This window comes from Erythrolamprus reginae, chromosome 1 (genome assembly GCF_031021105.1).
Source record: "Erythrolamprus reginae isolate rEryReg1 chromosome 1, rEryReg1.hap1, whole genome shotgun sequence".
Lineage (NCBI taxonomy): Eukaryota > Metazoa > Chordata > Lepidosauria > Squamata > Dipsadidae > Erythrolamprus > Erythrolamprus reginae.
In genome coordinates this window covers 396,462,983-396,479,894 of record NC_091950.1, presented here as the reverse complement: position 1 = coordinate 396,479,894, position 16,912 = coordinate 396,462,983, and the positions used below count along the sequence as shown (strand labels likewise).

The 16,912-nt window shown below is 42.8% G+C and overlaps 1 protein-coding gene across 3 annotated transcripts in view; it reads right to left on the bottom strand.

Annotated features, from left to right (window-relative positions):
* The window catches only part of BUD23 (BUD23 rRNA methyltransferase and ribosome maturation factor), a 20,353-nt gene continuing 3,441 nt past the window's right edge, over window positions 1–16,912 (bottom strand). For all 3 annotated transcript variants that reach the window (XM_070735045.1, XM_070735046.1, XM_070735044.1), the window contains exons 3-12: window positions 16,273–16,368; window positions 13,274–13,356; window positions 13,092–13,188; window positions 12,902–12,998; window positions 12,485–12,535; window positions 9,436–9,521; window positions 8,281–8,326; window positions 6,550–6,608; window positions 3,610–3,699; window positions 1–355 (exon numbers count right to left, since the gene is read on the bottom strand). In XM_070735045.1, the coding sequence (XP_070591146.1) occupies window positions 301–355; window positions 3,610–3,699; window positions 6,550–6,608; window positions 8,281–8,326; window positions 9,436–9,521; window positions 12,485–12,535; window positions 12,902–12,998; window positions 13,092–13,188; window positions 13,274–13,356; window positions 16,273–16,368 (760 nt within the window). In that variant the 3' untranslated portion in view covers window positions 1–300. The remainder of the gene's footprint in view (window positions 356–3,609; window positions 3,700–6,549; window positions 6,609–8,280; window positions 8,327–9,435; window positions 9,522–12,484; window positions 12,536–12,901; window positions 12,999–13,091; window positions 13,189–13,273; window positions 13,357–16,272; window positions 16,369–16,912) is intronic.

The window sequence follows — 16,912 nt, the reverse complement described above, 5'->3', positions numbered from 1 at the left end:
TCCGTTTCCAAGATCTCATTTAATGGAGAGTTGTAAAAACCAACACAACCTAATCTGAAACCTTCAGGAACCCAAGGAGGTTCTGGGGAATCAGGTAGCAAAGAAACATAGTTAATTGTCTGGGTCCCATATTCTCTGCGAGGATGTTCTTTTTAAAAGGGTAGGAAGCAAAGTAGGGACTGTGGTCACCCTGGAAGTCTTCAGCAGCTCCTGTTCAATTCCTTTTCCTCCTCACAACACAACAGCCCAGCTCCAAAAAACAACCCTCCTAAGAACTACTTCAGTCCAATTAGCAGGAAGTCAGAAGTGAGGTTTCCTCTTTCGACCTGTGTATTTTGTGTCTGCTCTCACATTTCTGCAGAGGAAAAATAAAACAATAATTAATAATAATAATTTATTAGAGTGGGTAAAATGATTAAAACAAAATAAGAGTGGGTAAAATGCAGGAAGGGAGACATAGGAAGAGATGTGGTTTTGGGTTTTTTGGTTTTGTTATGTAAAACAGTTAAAAACACCCTGAAACATTAAACATTATCAATTTATCATAAGTGCATTCACATACAACTCAATCACACTTCCACCAACCAAAGGGTAAAAAGAGGCTGGAGCAGAGTGACCAATTCCAGAGTTACTGGAATTTCTTCAATTTCCCTGCAGATTGACAATAATCAAGACACAGTTGCAGAAAATTGCTCCTCTTCTCTTCTTGCCTCTTTTTAAGTGACTGTAATTCCATGGTTTCCCTTTGAGATAAGAGGGGATGTAGTCTAATAGGTGTTATAACATATCTTGAAGTTGCTTAGAACTTTGGAATTGTTGGGATTAGCTCTGGCCCAGCTCCTGCCCCAAGGACTATGGATGTGGGGGAGACATCCACATGCTGCAGGCCTGTTTTGCCCCCGGTGGAATCTGCTGATGAAGGCTCCTCTGACCAAGAAGACATGAGTGACAGGGAGGAGGAGAGTGTGGCAAACAGCTCAGAAGGAGATCAATTATCTAGCTCCTCCTTGGATTCAGAACAAGAGTTAATGATACAGCCACGCATGCGGAGAGCGATGCATAGGCAGCAACAACTGAGAGATTATTATCAAAGAAAATGAGGCCACCTGTGGTTGGGTGGGGCTGTGGTAATTAGTGAGGCTGCTATAAATAGCAGCCTGTGGGTTTGGCCATTGTGGAGGATTATCTGATCGTTGTGTTTCGTGACTGCTTTGCTGACTTTGACCTTTTGTGTGCTGATTTTTCCCCGCTTTCAAACTAAACCAGAGCAAAGTGTGTTTCACTTTGTAAAAGAAGAAGAACTGTGAATTGCCTCACAGCTGCAAGCTAAGTATCACAGAACTGATAAGGGATTTGTACAAATTACCAGTTTGTTTGGAGACAAGTGCTCTTTGCTATACCAAAAGAGGGCTTGGTCTAAGTGACTTTTCATTAAAAAGAACATTGTTTTGAATTTTCAAACGTGTGTGTGTCTGAAATTTGTACCTGTGAATTGTTGGGAGGACTCTACCAGAGAGCCCGACAGAACAGGACTATATCACACACAAGAGGAAGCCAGTTTGCTCCCCCCCCCCCCCCCTACACACACACTGGAAATTTAAGTAGCTTAGAAACATAGAAACATAGAAGTCTGACGGCAGAAAAAGACCTCCTGGTCCATCTAGTCTGCCCTTATACTATTTTCTGTATTTTATCTTAGGATGGATATATGTTTATCCCAGGCATGTTTAAATTCAGTTACTGTGGATTTACCAACCACGTCTGCTGGAAGTTTGTTCCAAGCATCTACTACTCTTTCAGTAAAATAATATTTTCTCATGTTGCTTTTGATCTTTCCCCCAACTAACTTCAGATTGTGTCCCCTTGTTCTTGTGTTCACTTTCCTATTAAAGCTTAAATCTAATTTAGTAGAATGGTGTGCTCTATCCTTTTGGCATGATGTAATAGATGTGGGTTGGTGCACTCTATGAATGACTGACTGAGGATGCAATTGCCTCTCTTCTTTCCCATGATGAAGACAATGTCACAGGTGTAAAAAAAAGGCCTCTGACATTTTGTCTCTATGCCCATTATGATAAGAGAGTAGCTGAGACGGTCACCAATCCTGGCTTTGATCCTGATCATTCTCCTATAGATTCTCAGCCTTTTGGCCAAGATCATGTACAGTGTGTTGTGGTTAGCTCTGGCCCAGCTCCTGCCCCAAGGAATGTGGAGGTGGATGTGCGGGAAACATCCACATGTCACAGGTCTGTTTTGCTCCCAATAGAATCTGCCGACGAAGGCTCCTCTGACCAAGGAAGCGTGAGTGACAGGGAACGGGAGTTTGGCAGACAGCCCAGGAGGAGATCAATCATCCCGGGATTCTGAACAAGAACTTATGATGGACCCACGCATGCGTAGAGTAATGCATAGGAGAGAACAACTGAAGGATTATTACAGGAGATAAGTGAGGCAATCTGTGGTTGGGGGGCTGTAATTAGTGCTACAGATAAAAAGAGCAGCGTGCTGGTTTAGCCTCGTGGAAGTTTATCTGATTCATAGTTTCATCAAGATCGTGGTTTTGCTGTTTCCCTGTTCAAGACTGTGTGTGGAATTTCTGGACTTTGGAATTGGACTCAATTTCCCAGTTACTGGGTGAGCAATTGGATTGCATTTAACCTGTGCCTTGTGTGTACCAGAAAATCCCTTTGACATTTAAAAAGGGAGTTGTTTCTGCTTTTCTGTTGATAAGGACTTTTGGTTTTCCTTCTATCGTGGGGTGTGTGTCTGGGACTAATTACCCTGTCATTACGGGCGGTTGGGACACACCGGCCGAACACAGTGTTTGTTTGTTTGTTTACTATTTTAAAATAATGATCAATAAACAATCAATACAAAGAAGCAATGTAATACTGCACTTAAAAATTAAGTGCGTTGTGAAGCATAAATTGTATTTTACAATTTGATGTGGCAAAGATGATACCTGGGAGAGGAAAGGGAAACGCTAACCTCCTGTGCAGTAGCAGCTGCTTTTTCCAGTAAACTGGGTAAAAACAGCCACAGAAAGTCTAACTAAGCCATCTGCTATTAGATGTTGCCAGCACATTTGGCTGCAAAAGTGATTGCAAGGTCAGCTATGTCATGCAAACATAGCTTTCATATCTTGTTTCTTACCTAAAAAGGGTAGGAAACTACACCAATAATTCTCAGCTATTTTAGTTGGTGGGATCTGCCAACCCTCCCCCCCAAAATAGAGGCCAGATCTTAACACTGAGGTTATAGGTTACTACCTGGGCCCATTCTCATTCAGGTTAACACTTGGGCACAATCTGAAGTTATTTGGGGGAAAGATCAGAAGCAGCGTGAGAAAACATTATTTTATTGAAAAGAGTAGTAGATGCTTGGAACAAACTTCCAGCAGACGTGGTTGGTAAGTCCTCAGTAACTGAATTTAAACATGCCTGGGATAAATATATATCCATCCTAAGATAAAATACAGGAAATAGTATAAGGGCAGACTAGATGGACCATGAGGTCTTTTTCTGCCGTCAGTCTTCTATGTTTCTATGTTTCTATTCTATGGGACATAAAGAATCTTCATCTGAAGGCTGATGCAGAGTTCTGACTTACCTGCCCTGTCGCCGCCGCCGTTCTTTCTTCTCCAACACCCAGTCTCTACTCTTCTTCACTGACTTCCCTTTGGCATTTCTAAACCGGATCCTTAAGAAAAAAAATTACAAATATTATCAATTGTTACTTTAGTTCAATGCCGAGTAGCCTCAGAAAACAGCAAAACATAGAGCAAAAAAGTGATATAAAAATTAACACTTTTTTCAAAGGTCCTTCATTGGACTTTAAAAGGTCCTTTAAAACAGGGGTCTTCAAATTTGGCAACTTTAGGAATGGTGGACTTCAACTCCCAGAATTCTCCAGCCAGCATAGCATAGCTGGAGAATTCTGGGAGTTGAAGTCCACAAGTCTTTAAAGAGGCCAAGTTTGGAGAACCCTGCTTTAAAAGGTCTACCAATAAGCAGAAAGCTCTGCAAATTGCTCAGGTCTTTGTCGATTTTCAACTGGGGCTGTAACTGAGAAGGCCCCAGTTTTAAAAGAAGCGAGACAAGCGGGCGGACCAGCGCCGTCAAAGCGAAGGACGGATAAATGCCTCCCGGGCGGATAAATGCCTCCCGGGCGCTCCGCATCCACTTGCACTTCTCCTTCTTCCCTCTCGCCTCGCCGAGTCAGGCACAGAAGGCTTAGCGGGGACCAGCTGGTCCGAAGCGAGCCGAGCGGAGCGCCGTCCTTCGCCTCGCCGCCACCGCCTCTTCCCCGGCTTGGCAAAGCGAAGGACGGCACTGGTCCGAAACGCCACAACCCCTTCAGCGGAAGATGGAGAATTCTCGCTCGTAGGAAAAACAATCCAGGCTCGCCAACCCAGAAATGCGAGGCGAAGGACGGCGCTGGTCCGAAGTTGTAGAACTTCCGTTTTTCCGAGTGACCCCGCATTTCCGGGTTGGCGAGCCTGGATTGTTCTCCCCGACGTCATCGGGCTCCCCCCCCCCGCAATACTCCCGTGTTTCCCCGAAAGTAAGACATACGTCTTACTTTCGGGGTATGGCTTATATTAGCCGACCCCCCTGAAAACCCCCATATGTCTTACAATCGGGGGTGTCTTACTATCGGGGAAACACGGTAGGAAGCAACACTGATTGACAATCAATTTCAGACGCTGTTGTGCACATTCAACTTTGCACAGAACAAAGTATTCAATGAGAATATTTCATTCATTCAGATCTAGGATGTATTGAATGTTCCATTTATTTTTTTAAGGAGTATATATTTCTAGAGTTTTAAAAAACCAGTGCAACAAACGACAGAAATTATTCCAACGTTACTCAGGGAGTTGGTTGGATTTCGTCTTTCTAACTCCCAGCCAGTATTGGCAGAGAACTAGATTAGATAAAGGTTGGGCTACACATCTGATAATTGATGACCAAATCAGAGCATTTCCATTAGCAGCATGTCCGAGGCAGGAAAACATGGCAATTAAGGCTGTTGATTACCACGACAATGATCCTCTGGCTATTGCTGTTTGTCTCTCCTCTAAGCCATGGAGAAGGGGATTGCAGCCTTTCGTGGCTTTTAGGGAGGATGAGACGTTGCGGATTTGCCTATCAAGACCGGGGTCTCCAAACATGTCAACTTTAAGCCTGGTGGACTTCAACTCCCAGAATTCCACAGCCATAGAAACATAGAAGATTGCCGGCAGAAAAAGACCTCACGGTCCATCTAGTCTGCCCTTATACTATTTCTTGTATTTTATCTTAGGATGGATATATGTTTATCCCAGGCATGTTTAAATTCAGTTACTGTGGATTTACCGACCACGCCTGCTGGAAGTTTGTTCCAAGCTTCTACTACTCTTTCAGTAAAATAATATTTTCTCACTTATTTCTAATCTTTCCCCCAACTAACCTCAGATTGTGCCCCCTTGTTCTTGTGTTCACTTTCCTATTGAAAACACTTCCCTCCTGAACCTTATTTAACCCTTTAATATATTTAAATGTTTCGATCATGTCCCCCCTTTCCCTTCTGTCCTCCAGACTATACAGATTGAGTTCATTAAGTCTTTCCTGGTAAGGTTTATGCTTAAGACCTTCCACCATTTTTGTAGCCTCTCTTTGGACCCGTTTAATTTTATCAATATCTTTTTGTAGATGAGGTCTCCAGAACTGAACACAGTATTCCAAATGTGGTCTCACCAGCACTCTATACAGCAGGATCACAAGAATGGTGCTACAAGAATGGTGGAAGGTCTTAAGCATAAAACGTATCAGGAAAGACTTAATGAACTCAATCTGTATAGTCTGGAGAACAGAAGGAAAAGGGGGGACATGATCGAAACATTTAAATATGTTAAAGGGTTAAATAAGGTTCAGGAGGGAAGTGTTTTTAATAGGAAAGTGAACACAAGAACAAGGGGACACAATCTGAAGTTAGTTGGGGGAAAGATCAAAAGCAACATGAGAAAATATTATTTTACTGAGAGAGTAACAAACTTCCAGCAGACGTGGTTGGTAAATCCACAGTAACTGAATTTAAACATGCCTGGGATAAACATATATCCATCCTAAGATAAAATACAAGAAATAGAATAAGGGCAGACTAGATGGACCATGAGGTCTTTTTCTGCCGTCAATCTTCTATGCTTCTATCACTGTCTCCCTTTTCCTGCTTGTTATACCTCTAGCTATGCAGCCAAGCATTCTACTTGCTTTCCCTACTGCCTGACTGCACCGTTCACCCATTTTTGCTGGCTGTGGAATTCTGGGAGTTGAAGTCCGCCAGGCTTAAAGTTGCCAAGGTTGGAGACCCCAGCCATAGAAGCTATTCAACTGCAAACAGCACTTGCTTTAGACAACTTGCTTGTAAGCCCCTGCTTCACCCAGGACTCCAAAAGGCAAAGCACTCATGCTCTCATTTTGCAGTTTGGGCTCTGAGGTTAAAGAGGTCATTTCAGTCTGAAGCACCCAAAACCCAATGGCTTCCTGCTTCCAGTTCTGGCCCAGGTACCTTTCATTGGTGAACTTGGCCTGCGTGGTCTCTTCTTCACTGCATTCTGTACCGAGGCCCTGCCAAACACCACAAAATAAAACAATGCGTATGAATTTAAGTGAAAACACCAACCACAAAAAAAACACAAGAAATCTAGGTGTGTCGGCTTTACAAGGTAGTGCAGACAAGAAGAACAGCAGTAGTGGGTTCTAAAACCTATTACTACTGGTTCATGTGCGCACATACGCGGAAGTGTCCCGGGTGGGTGGGTAGAGCCTCCTGCCGCTGGTGCTCCCGGTTCAAAGAAGCGGGGCGAACCGGAAGCGACCTACCACTGAAGTACACCAAAAATACTTTCTTTTTTCTTTCTTTCTTTCCTTTTTCTTTCTTTCTCTCTCCCTTCCTTCCTTTATTTCTCTCTCTCTCTCTCTCTCTCCCTCCTTCCTTCCCTTCTTTCATTGATTGATTGATTGGATTTATATGCTGCCTCTGAGGACTCGGGATGGGTTACAATGTATAAAAGAAACAGTAGGTTACAATAAGTTAAATTCAATTAATTTAAATTATCTCGGCTATCTAAAATCCCCAGTTATATTAAAATCTTTCTTTCTTTTTCTTTCTTTCCTTCTTTCTTTCTCTTTCTTTCTTTCTCTCCTTCCTTCCTTTCTTTCTTTCTTTTATTGTTTGATTGGATTTATATGCCGCCCCTCTCTGAGGACTCGGGGTGGGTTACAATGTATAAAAACCCCCAGTAGGTTACAATAAGTTAAATTCAATTAATTAAAATTACCTCGGCTATCTAAAATCCCCAGTTACTGTATATTAAAATCAATCACACCCATTCGTATAACAGCCATACAATCATTAGAGGGCTAAGGTCTAATGGCCCCAAGCCTAGTGGCATAAATGAGTCTTAAAGACTCTTGCGAAAGGCAAGGAGAGTAGGGGCAGTGCGAATCTCTGGGGGGAGCTGATTCCAGAGGGCCAGGGCCACCACAGAAAAGGCTCTTCCCTAGCGACATTGTCTAGTTGATGGGAGCTGGAGAAGGCCGACTCTATGGGACCTAACCGGTCGCTGGGATTCATACAGCAGAAGGCGGTACTGCAGGTAATCTAGCCTGATGCCATGTAGGGCTTTATAGGTCATTACCAACACTTTGAATTGTGTCCGGAAACTAATCGGCAGCCAATGCAATCCACAGAATGTTTACCTGAAAGGTTACATTATCAGAATCTTGCAAGTCTGAAAGTATTTCTTTCCCACCTCATCTTTACCATCCAAGAAACTAAAGAGGATCCTTTCTGAGTTATTTGCCATAGCCACATTCCTTCTCTGGACTCGGCTCGCCTTTGCCTGATTGTTGTCTGGCCTCAAGATCATTCTTACAGACCATTACACAGGGAAGTACAATAAAGTGGTCCAGGCAGTGAACTTAAAAGCCACAGACCATCATAACTGGGAGACTCAATGACCATGCTTATCAGAAATCAGATGTTACTTAAATGTTCCAACCAGTCATTCTGGAGCAAAAAAACCCCATACCTCTTAGTTAACAAGAATTGAAAATAAAACAAGCATTAGGAAGTGCGATAGGTATCAGAGGGAGAGGGGTGGCATATAAATCCAATCAATCAATCAATCAATCAATCAATCAATGGCCATCTCATATGTCAGGAATCTTTGTCTTTCATTGTGGAAAAGAAGGGTTCTAGATGAAAGCAGTTCAATTTTCCCATAAATTTTATTACCTTTGGTAATACATCAGTTATGCCAGCAAAGAGACAGAGAAAGTATCTGCAAAAAGAAAAAGGTAAGTACTTAACTGTAGACAACATATTAAACCATAAAATTGTTTGGTACAAGTGAATTCTCACAAGTTGTACCGTATTTTTGGAGTGTAAGGTACACCTCCCCCATAAAAGAGACTGAAAATTTGGGTGCATCTTAGAAACATAAACATAGAAGATTGACAGCAGACCTCATGGTCCATCTAGTCTGCCCTTATACTATTTCCTGTATTTTATCTTAGGATGGGTCTATGTTTATCCCAGGCATGTTTAAATTCAGTTACTGTGGATTTATCTACCACGTCTGCTGGAAGTTTGTTCCAAGGATCTACTACTCTTTCAGTAAAATAATATTTTCTCATGTTGCTTCTGATCTTTCCACCAACTAACTTCAGATTGTGTCCCCTTGTTCTTGTGTCCACTTTCCTATTAAAAACACTTCCCTCCTGGACCTTATTTAACAATGTAACATATTTAAATGTTTTGATCATGTCTCCCCTTTCCCTTCTGTCCTCCAGACTATACAGATTGAGTTCATTAAGTCTTTCCTGATAAGTTTTATGTTTAAGACCTTCCACCATTTTTGTAGCCTGTCTTTGGACCCGTTCAATTTTATCAAATGTGGTCTTATCCTTCGAATCTAATTTTTTCGAAGCTTTTTCCCCCCCAGCCCTAATGAGGTTTTAATGATCTTCCTGGCTTTCAGATTTGTTTTCATTGCTACTCTGAAGTTTTTTTCCAGCCTTAAGTCTTAGCAGGTTTGTTTTCATTGCTATTCCCTCCAAAAAAGGTTTTCCCCCCCAGCCCTAACCAGAGGATAAAACAATGTGCTGAAACTGACCAGACTAAGGCCGCTAGCCAGATTGAATACCTGGTAAGTAGATTCCCCCCCCCCCTATTTTCCTCCCTCCAAAATAAAGTTCATCTTATATTCCAGTATGTCTTATACTCTGAAAAAATACGATAACCAATTACCCAAATTCCTGAAGCTATGCATACACTGAACTGATCAAAGTGATTCTTGATCTAAAAATTTCACAGAATGTGCATTGTAGAGCCTCCCCATCTCCCCAGAACCTGAAGTACCAATCTTCCCCCAGATAGCAAAACACTTACTTTTTGGCTTTGGTACTATTGGGGTAATCTACCACCATGCCACCTGTGAAACCCGCCTTCATGGCTTGGGTGGTGATGAGCTCCAGCTGCCAAGAAAAAGAACCTCTGTGAATCTGAGATGGTCCGAGAACCTCAGTGAATCTACAGACCTTTCTCTTGAGGATAAGAACATAAGACCATAAGAAGAGCCATGCTGAATCAGGCCAAAGCCCATCGAGTCCAGCATTCTGTGTCACACAGTGGCCCACCAATTGTACATGGGGATCTTGGGCAGAAAGAGAAGGCAAAACCCTCCCGTTCCCTTGTTGTGGTTCCGTTTGAGGCCCCTCAGGGAATGGCTGATCTTCTGTCGGTTTCCAGCTCAGAGGGAGAGGATGAGGAACAGGAGGTGCAGGCAGACGAGGAGGAGGAATCCCAGGCTGAAGAAGAGGGAGGACAGCCAGAGTCCCCCCAGAGGGAGCTCTCCCCAGCAAGCAGCCTGGATTCCTTAGAGGAAAATGCACAAGCCATAATTGATCTGCGACAGAGAAGAGCTACACAGCGAAGGAACCAATTGGCTAGGTACTTTCAGCATTAAAGAGGCAACAGCTGGGTTTGGGTGTGGTGCTCTTTGGAAAGGCTAAAAGGCAGACCCACCCTTCCTGGCTTGTGGAGTTTTATCTTTGAGAGTCTTGGGACCTGGCTGTGAACTTTGGCGTCTTGGAATCCTGGTTTGTGCCTTTGACTACTGAAACCTTGGGGTGGGTGTGCCAGCAAGAAGCTTGCTGTATTGTCTGGACATCAGGACTCTGTTGTAAAGTATTATAGCCTGTCTGTTGGGAAGGACAGGTTTTCCTCTGTGTTTATTTTTTCCAGCTATAAAGTACTTTTGCTTTTACCAGAGTGTCTGGCTGTTTTTTCCAGTTGGTGTTGAGGTCTGGGGGAACCCAGACAGAACATCCCTCGACCCCCAACAAATGTTACTCAAGGGAATCCTGTCTGCCTCAACCAACATAGAGGCAGCACATGGACATCCGTTTCAATAACCACCAATACACTTGGCATCCAGGAATCTGTCTAATCCTGCCTTGAAGCTATCAAGGCTGACAGCAGTCACGACCTCTTCTGGAAGTGAATTCCATAAACCAACGACCCTCTGGGTGAAGAAATATTTCCCTTGATTTGTCCTCACTTTCTTACCTATGAGCTTTAGGGAGTGCCCCCTCGTCCTAGTATTGTGTGATAGAGAAAATATTTTTTCTCTATCCACCTTTTCTACCCCATGCATGATTTTATACACTTTGATCAAGTCACCCCTTAAACGCCGTCTTTCAAGGCTGAAGAGACCAAGGTGTTGCAACCTGGTATCATAAGGGAGATGCTCCATTCCCTTGATGATTCTTGTTGCCATTTTTTTGCACCTTTTTCAGTTCCATTATATCCTTCTTGAGGTGCGGTGACCAGAACTGTACACAGTACTCCAAGTGTGGTCTCACCATTGATTTGTACAGAGGCAAAACAGCATTTGCCAACCTATTTTCGATTCCCTTCCTAAGCATGCCAAGCATGGAATTTGCTTTTTTTATTGCTGCTGCGCACTGGGGTGACATCTTCATTGAGCTGTCCACCAAAACCCCAAGATCCCTGGATGGGAAGGGCCAGGCTCCCTTGACCAATAGCACTTTCTACACATTCCACAACCTCCTCTATCCTTCCAAAGAAACTTTCCCCTTAAAAAAAATGCTTCTGTGCTTCTACTGGGCATTATTTATTTATTTATTTATTAGATTTGTATGCCGCCCCTCTCCGTAGACTCGGGGCGGCTAACAACAGTAAAAAGACAATGTGAACAAATCTAATATTAAAAGTAATGTAAAAAAACCCAATTTAAGAAACCAATCATACATACAGACATACCATGCATAAATTTTATAAGCCTAGGGGGAAGAGAATATCTCAGTTCCCCCATGCCTGACGACAGAGGTGGGTTTTAAGGAGCTTATGAAAGGCTAGGAGGGTGGGGGCAACTCTGATATCTGGGGGGAGTTGGCTCCAGAGGGTTGGGGCCGCCACAGAGAAGGCTCTTCCCCTGGGTCCCACCAAACGACATTATTTAGTCGACGGGACCCGGAGAAGGCCAACTCTGTGGGACCTAACTGGTCGCTGGGATTCGTGCGGCAGAAGACATTAGCACAGGGATTGGCAAACTTTTCTGTAAAAGGTGAGATCCTACCCCTATGGCATGTGTGCCACAAGTGGCATGCGGTGCCATATCGTTGGGCCTGCGAGCTTAGGTCTGGCACATGTGTAGGCCCACTGGGAATCAGGAAACAGTCTGTTTTCAGCCTCATGGGATGGGGGGGGGGCATTTTTGCCCTCCCCAGGCTCCTAGAAAGGCTCTGAAACCTGAGGAGAGTGAAAAACAGGTGTGCCATAGCCTATGGGGGAGTGGGTCACAAGCACATGTGCCGAGGGGCCACATGGAATTGTGGGTATGGGCATGCCCCGGCCTACCCTGGGCCCCGTCTTTTGTAATTCTCCTAAATTATTCCAGAGAAGAATGGAAAACATTGACTCGTCCCGTTTCGCGGGACCCAGGGGAAGAGCCTTCTCTGTGGCGGCCCCGACCCTCTGGAACCAGCTCCCCCCAGAGATTAGAACTGCCTCCACCCTCCTTGCCTTTTGTAAACTCCTTAAAACCCACCTCTGCCGTCAGGCATGGGGGAATTGAAACATCTCCCCAGGGCCTATACAATTTACGCATGGTATGTTTATGTGTATGTTTTTAATAATGGGTTTTTTATCTTTTCTCTTAAATTATTAGATTTGTTATATATTGTTTATTATTGCTGTGAGCCGCCCCGAGTCTGCGGAGAGGGGCGGCATACAAATCTAATAAATGAATGAATGAATGAATGAATGAATGAATGAAGCTCTTGCTGATCTACTGACACAATTCATAGACAACTTCTTACATACAGTTACCTTCCTCTACATGCCATCCTACTCAGTAGGTCCGTCCCCCCCCGGTGTCGCCCCCCCCCCCCTCCCAAAGCTCCAAGGCACAAACCTGCTGAGAGTTTTCCGGGTATAACTGTAGAACAGCACGAGCTCCTCGGGCCTAGAAAACAAAATGTCAGTTATATGTGAGATCCTGCAATCTGGCCATGATCTTATTTATGAGAAATAAATACTGAAGCAATTTTTGCCAAAGATTAATGGTTAATCCAGCCCAAATATCATCTGCTTTGAATGGCAGTGGAATTAATTTTCCACCCAGTTCTACTATCCAAGATCATATCAGCGAATGCTGGCTGGGGACTTCTGGGAGTTGAAGTCCAGATATCTTCAAGTTGCCAAAGTTGGGAAACACTGCTTTATATAACAGCTAATTGTTAAGCTGTAAAATACAGATAGGATCTCTTATCTTCCTTAATTAGAAACCTTAAAGTGGGGCAGCTTAAATAATGGAAAAACAAAACTTTACCAGAGCAGTATACAGAGTTGAGAAGAACCGATACAGTCGCTTTGGAGGGCTGTGAGTTTTCTTATCGGCGTTACAGAGCCACTGAACTGCAGAAATACTGCAAGGAAATAATTCAGGACAGTGAATATGATATTTTCCCTATTTTGTATGTAGTAACTGGTTATTGGTGATGGTTGTTACAAATTCTTACCTGATACAGCCATCAAATGTCCCAGGTCGGAAGGGAACCCCCTGGCCCATATCTGCTAGCATCAGGTCTCCCTCCACTTCTCTCTCTACGGCCACATCTAATTAGAAATAAAGAAAACAGGAGGCTGCCATTTCCCAGGCATGGAAGTTTAGCTAAGGGGAGAGGGGGAGAAATCTACTCACCAAGCATTGCTGGACTGATGTCCATACCAACCCAACAGTATCCTTCTTCAGAGATATAATCACCACTTAAACCAGAGCCACAGCTGACAGGGAAAGCACAATTAGGAAATAAATAAATATCTGCTCTCTTTTACACTAAACAAGATAGGGTGAAGGATTTTTTAAAAAATGTTAAAACCCTGGAGATATATTGTGTTACTCAAAAAAAATATTATTATTATTATTATTATTATTATTATTATTATTATTATTAATAATTAGATTTGTATGCCGCCCCTCTCCGTAGACTCGGGGTGGCCCACAACAATGGTAAAAACAATACTGTATACAATGACAAATCTAATAGTTAGAATCTAAAATAACAATAATACATTTAAAAAGTCTAAAAAACTAGAAACCCCAATATATAAAAAACATACAGACAGTCATATCATACACACACAAAAAACCAAAAACTACATAGGCAGGTTTTATGGATCAAAGCAAAAACTACCCCTAAATGCAAAATTCACCTATTTGTATTATTTATTAGATTATTAATATTTATTAGATTTGTATGTCGCCCCTCTCCGTAGACTCGAGGTGGCTCACAACAGTAATAGTACAATATATAACAAATCTAATAATTAAAAGTCACTAAAAACCCCTTATTAAAAAGAAACATACACACAAACATACCATGCATAAACTGTATAGGCCCGGGGGAGATGTCTCAGTTCCCCCATGCCTGGTGGCAGAGGTGAGTTTTAAGGCGCTTACGAAAGGCAAGGAGGGTGGGGGCAGTTCTAATCTCCGGGGGGAGCTGGTTCCAGAGGGTTGGGGCCGCCACAGAGAAGGCTCTTCCCCTGGGTCCCGCCAGACGACATTATTTAGTCGACGGGACCCAGAGAAGGCCAACTTATAGAGCCGAGGTGGCGCAGCAGGTAGAGTGCTGTACTGCAGGCCACTGAAGCTGACTGTAGATCTGTAGGTCAGCGGTTCAAATCTCAGCACTGGCTCAAGGTTGACTCAGCCTTCCATCCTTCCGAGGTGGGTAAAATGAGGACCCGGATTGTGGGGGCAATATGCTGGCTCTGTTAAAAAGTGCTATTGCTAACAGGTTGTAAGCCGCCCTGAATCTAAGGAGAAGGGCGGCATAAAAATTGAATGAATGAATGAATGAATGAATGAATGAATGAATGAATGAATGAATGAATGAATGAATGAAAGAACGAACGAACGAACGAACGAACAAACAAACAAACAAACAAACAAACAAACAAACAAACAAACTTTGTGGGACCTAACCGGTCGCTGGGATTCATGCGGCAGAAGGCGGATATAAAGACGGATATTAATGGGAGAGGGGAAGAACTGCTTTAATACTTTGGGAATTTACAACTGTTTGAAAAGTGGCTTAAATTTATAAACATCCCCCCTCCCCCACTTACAATTCTACTGATCACACTGTTGAACCAGGCCCTTATCACCACACGCCTGGATTATTGCAATGCACTCTACATGGGGCTACCCCTGAAGCGTGTTTGGAGACTACAGTTGGTCCAGAATGCAGCTGCATGAGCTGTTGTAGGTGTGCCTAGATACACCCACACTACACCAATACTTCGCGAGCTGCACTGGCTTCCTATTGGTCTCTGGTCACAATTCAAGGTGTTGGTTATTACCTTTAAAGCCCTACATGGCTCAGGGCCAGAGTGTCTTCAAGACCGTCTTCTACAACATACCTCCCAGTGACCACTAAGATCCCACTGAGTTGGTCTTCCTAGGGTCCCATCAGCTAAACAGTGTTGGCTGGCGGGCCTGCAAGGGAGAGCCTTCTCTGTGTTTGCCCCAACTCTCTGGCACCAGCTATCTCCTGAGATCTGCACTATTTCAGAAAGCCATAAAGACCTGGCTTTTCTGATAGGCCTGGGGCCATTGACCTTGGGGGGATGATTAGCGAGGTCGGCCCATGAATGTATGGATTTTGCTATTACCTACCAAGTCATAGTTTGTAATTATCTTGCTATAATCTCAGTGATTACATCCTGGTAGAATTTTCATGCCACAAATGATCTATTTTTACATATAGGTGTAATGTCCATTGACATTACATTAATTGAATGAATTCATATTAGTGCTTAAACACAGATAACTCATGAATTATTTCAACCGCTTCCAATTAAATATAATGCAAGAAAAATAATTTTTCTGGATTTATTGTAGCTTGTATCATATTTTGTACGTGTTTTCCTCGTACATATCATGGAATATGAATAAATGTCCGTTCATTGCATACTTATCAGTATGGATGACTGCAATTATTTTAAATTGAAACATTTTATATGGATTTATGCCTTTTTTTGTTGTGAGCCACCCTGGATCCCAAGAGAGTGGGGAGGCAAAGAAATGTAATTAAATAAATAAAATAATAAATAATAGCAACCTATTTCACTGATTCCTTCTCCCCAAAATTGCCAATTTGGGAACAGAATATGTCAGTATAAGCAAGGCGGAAACTTTGATTTGGTTCTTCATACATATTCTAATACACAATTTGCACATTTGTTTCCATCTGGAGGGACATCAGACAACATTTATTGGACGATGAGCTGCAGCTAAATGGCCACAGCACACAGTTTGCTTGGGAGGGAGGCAACCCAACATTGTACGTTTCTATTTTTAAATATGGAGAAAATCTTGCAATGGTGGTCACATGAAAGCCACGATTCTACCTTCAACCTGGCAGAGCTGCTTTCAGCTGAATGGACATAATGGGACATGATTTAACACTGAGCATTTAAAGATAATTTCTGCTTTTCTAAAGAAGGTCTTTGGATATATAGCCAGTTATGCTTCAAGGAGACTTTTAAAATTTTGATACTAAAGGAAGTCTTAGAGGTTATATTGATTGTGTGGATGGGCAATGCAAACATGGCATCACTTCCCTAGGAAATAATCTTAAAGCCCCATTTCTATCCTGATAGACCAATCCCTTAAGAACAACAAAACAAATTTACCCAACATCCAGCAAAAAACATGGACGATCGTCTGGGAGACCCAACAATTCCACTGCCCGTTCAGACATCTGAGACTGGATCTCAATCATTCGAGAGCTAGAAGATGGAAATTGAATACATGAATGCCAGCAAGAAACAAACATACCAGTACATACAGCACCGCATTCTCTTGAATGCTCGTAGGAAAATGTAAGCTTCTTTTTAAGTCATTCCTGAAATTGTTATAAGATGCCTATGCACAAACAATAAGCAATCTATTCCAGGAACTCAGGAGAAGAAATGGTACATGGTGGCACAGTGGTCAGAATCCGGTATTGCAGGCAAACTTTGCCCACTGTCAGCAGTTAGATTATAGCAATAGCAATAGCTATAGCATTTAGACTTATATACCGCTTCATGGTGCTTTTACAGCCCTCTCTAATGGTTTACAGACTCAGCATTTTGACTAGCTCAAGATTGACTCAGCTTTCCATTTTTCCAAGGTCAGTAAAATGAGGAGCCAGATTGTAGGGGGCAATAGGCTCACTCCATAAACCACTTAGAGTGTGTTGTAAAGCACTATGATGCGGTACATACCAGTAAGTCTAAGTGCTCTTGATACTTTAAGAAAAACACTAGCACATCTAGTGCTGCTGATAAC